Below are 537 nucleotides of genomic sequence, written 5' to 3' on the forward strand. Positions count from 1 at the left end.
AGGATAGTGTTAGGATTGGTTGGAATGTCAGCTGTATAGACGGTGTAACAATTAAACTGTAAAACAAGTATTATATTATTTAAATTATATTATGAAGTAGATAGATTTAGGTTATGTACTTAAAAATATACAACAATGATCATTTTTACCAAGTCTAATAGTGAATTTTGGCCACAGATTTCATTTTGACATCGGATCCGAAAAGAGCTTTTAAAAAATCCGAATACGTCGTAATCCACCCGAACATTAGCTGGGATATAGACGTCACCCGGGAGCAAATAATCAATGACCACTTTCAATATTTCAGAAAATTGGTGAGTGTTTCTATTATTGCAGCTATTTTATTATTACTTGTGAGATCTCAGTGCTATTCTAATTATATATACATCGGTTGTTAAATTTCCAATTGTTAAGGGTTTTGGCCAATATGTCATTCCGATGGCCATTCGGAATGAAAGTATTACCAAAGATAGACGTTCAGATTGTTCGTTTTGTAATACTGATGTATAACCGAGAAAAGTTTTTTACCCTTTTTTT

The 537-nt window shown here is 32.0% G+C and overlaps 1 protein-coding gene across 1 annotated transcript in view; it reads left to right on the forward strand.

Annotated features, from left to right (window-relative positions):
- The window catches only part of LOC106685136 (uncharacterized), a gene marked incomplete in the record, with an annotated part of 36,990 nt that overhangs the window by 8,324 nt on the left and 28,129 nt on the right, over nt 1–537 (forward strand). The window contains 1 exon segment of the mRNA XM_067049730.1: nt 178–314. Coding sequence (XP_066905831.1) covers nt 178–314 — 137 coding nt within the window.

This window comes from Halyomorpha halys, unplaced genomic scaffold (genome assembly GCF_000696795.3).
Source record: "Halyomorpha halys isolate HHAL.00 unplaced genomic scaffold, Hhal_1.1 Scaffold662.1, whole genome shotgun sequence".
In the NCBI taxonomy this organism is placed as follows: Eukaryota; Metazoa; Arthropoda; class Insecta; order Hemiptera; family Pentatomidae; genus Halyomorpha; species Halyomorpha halys.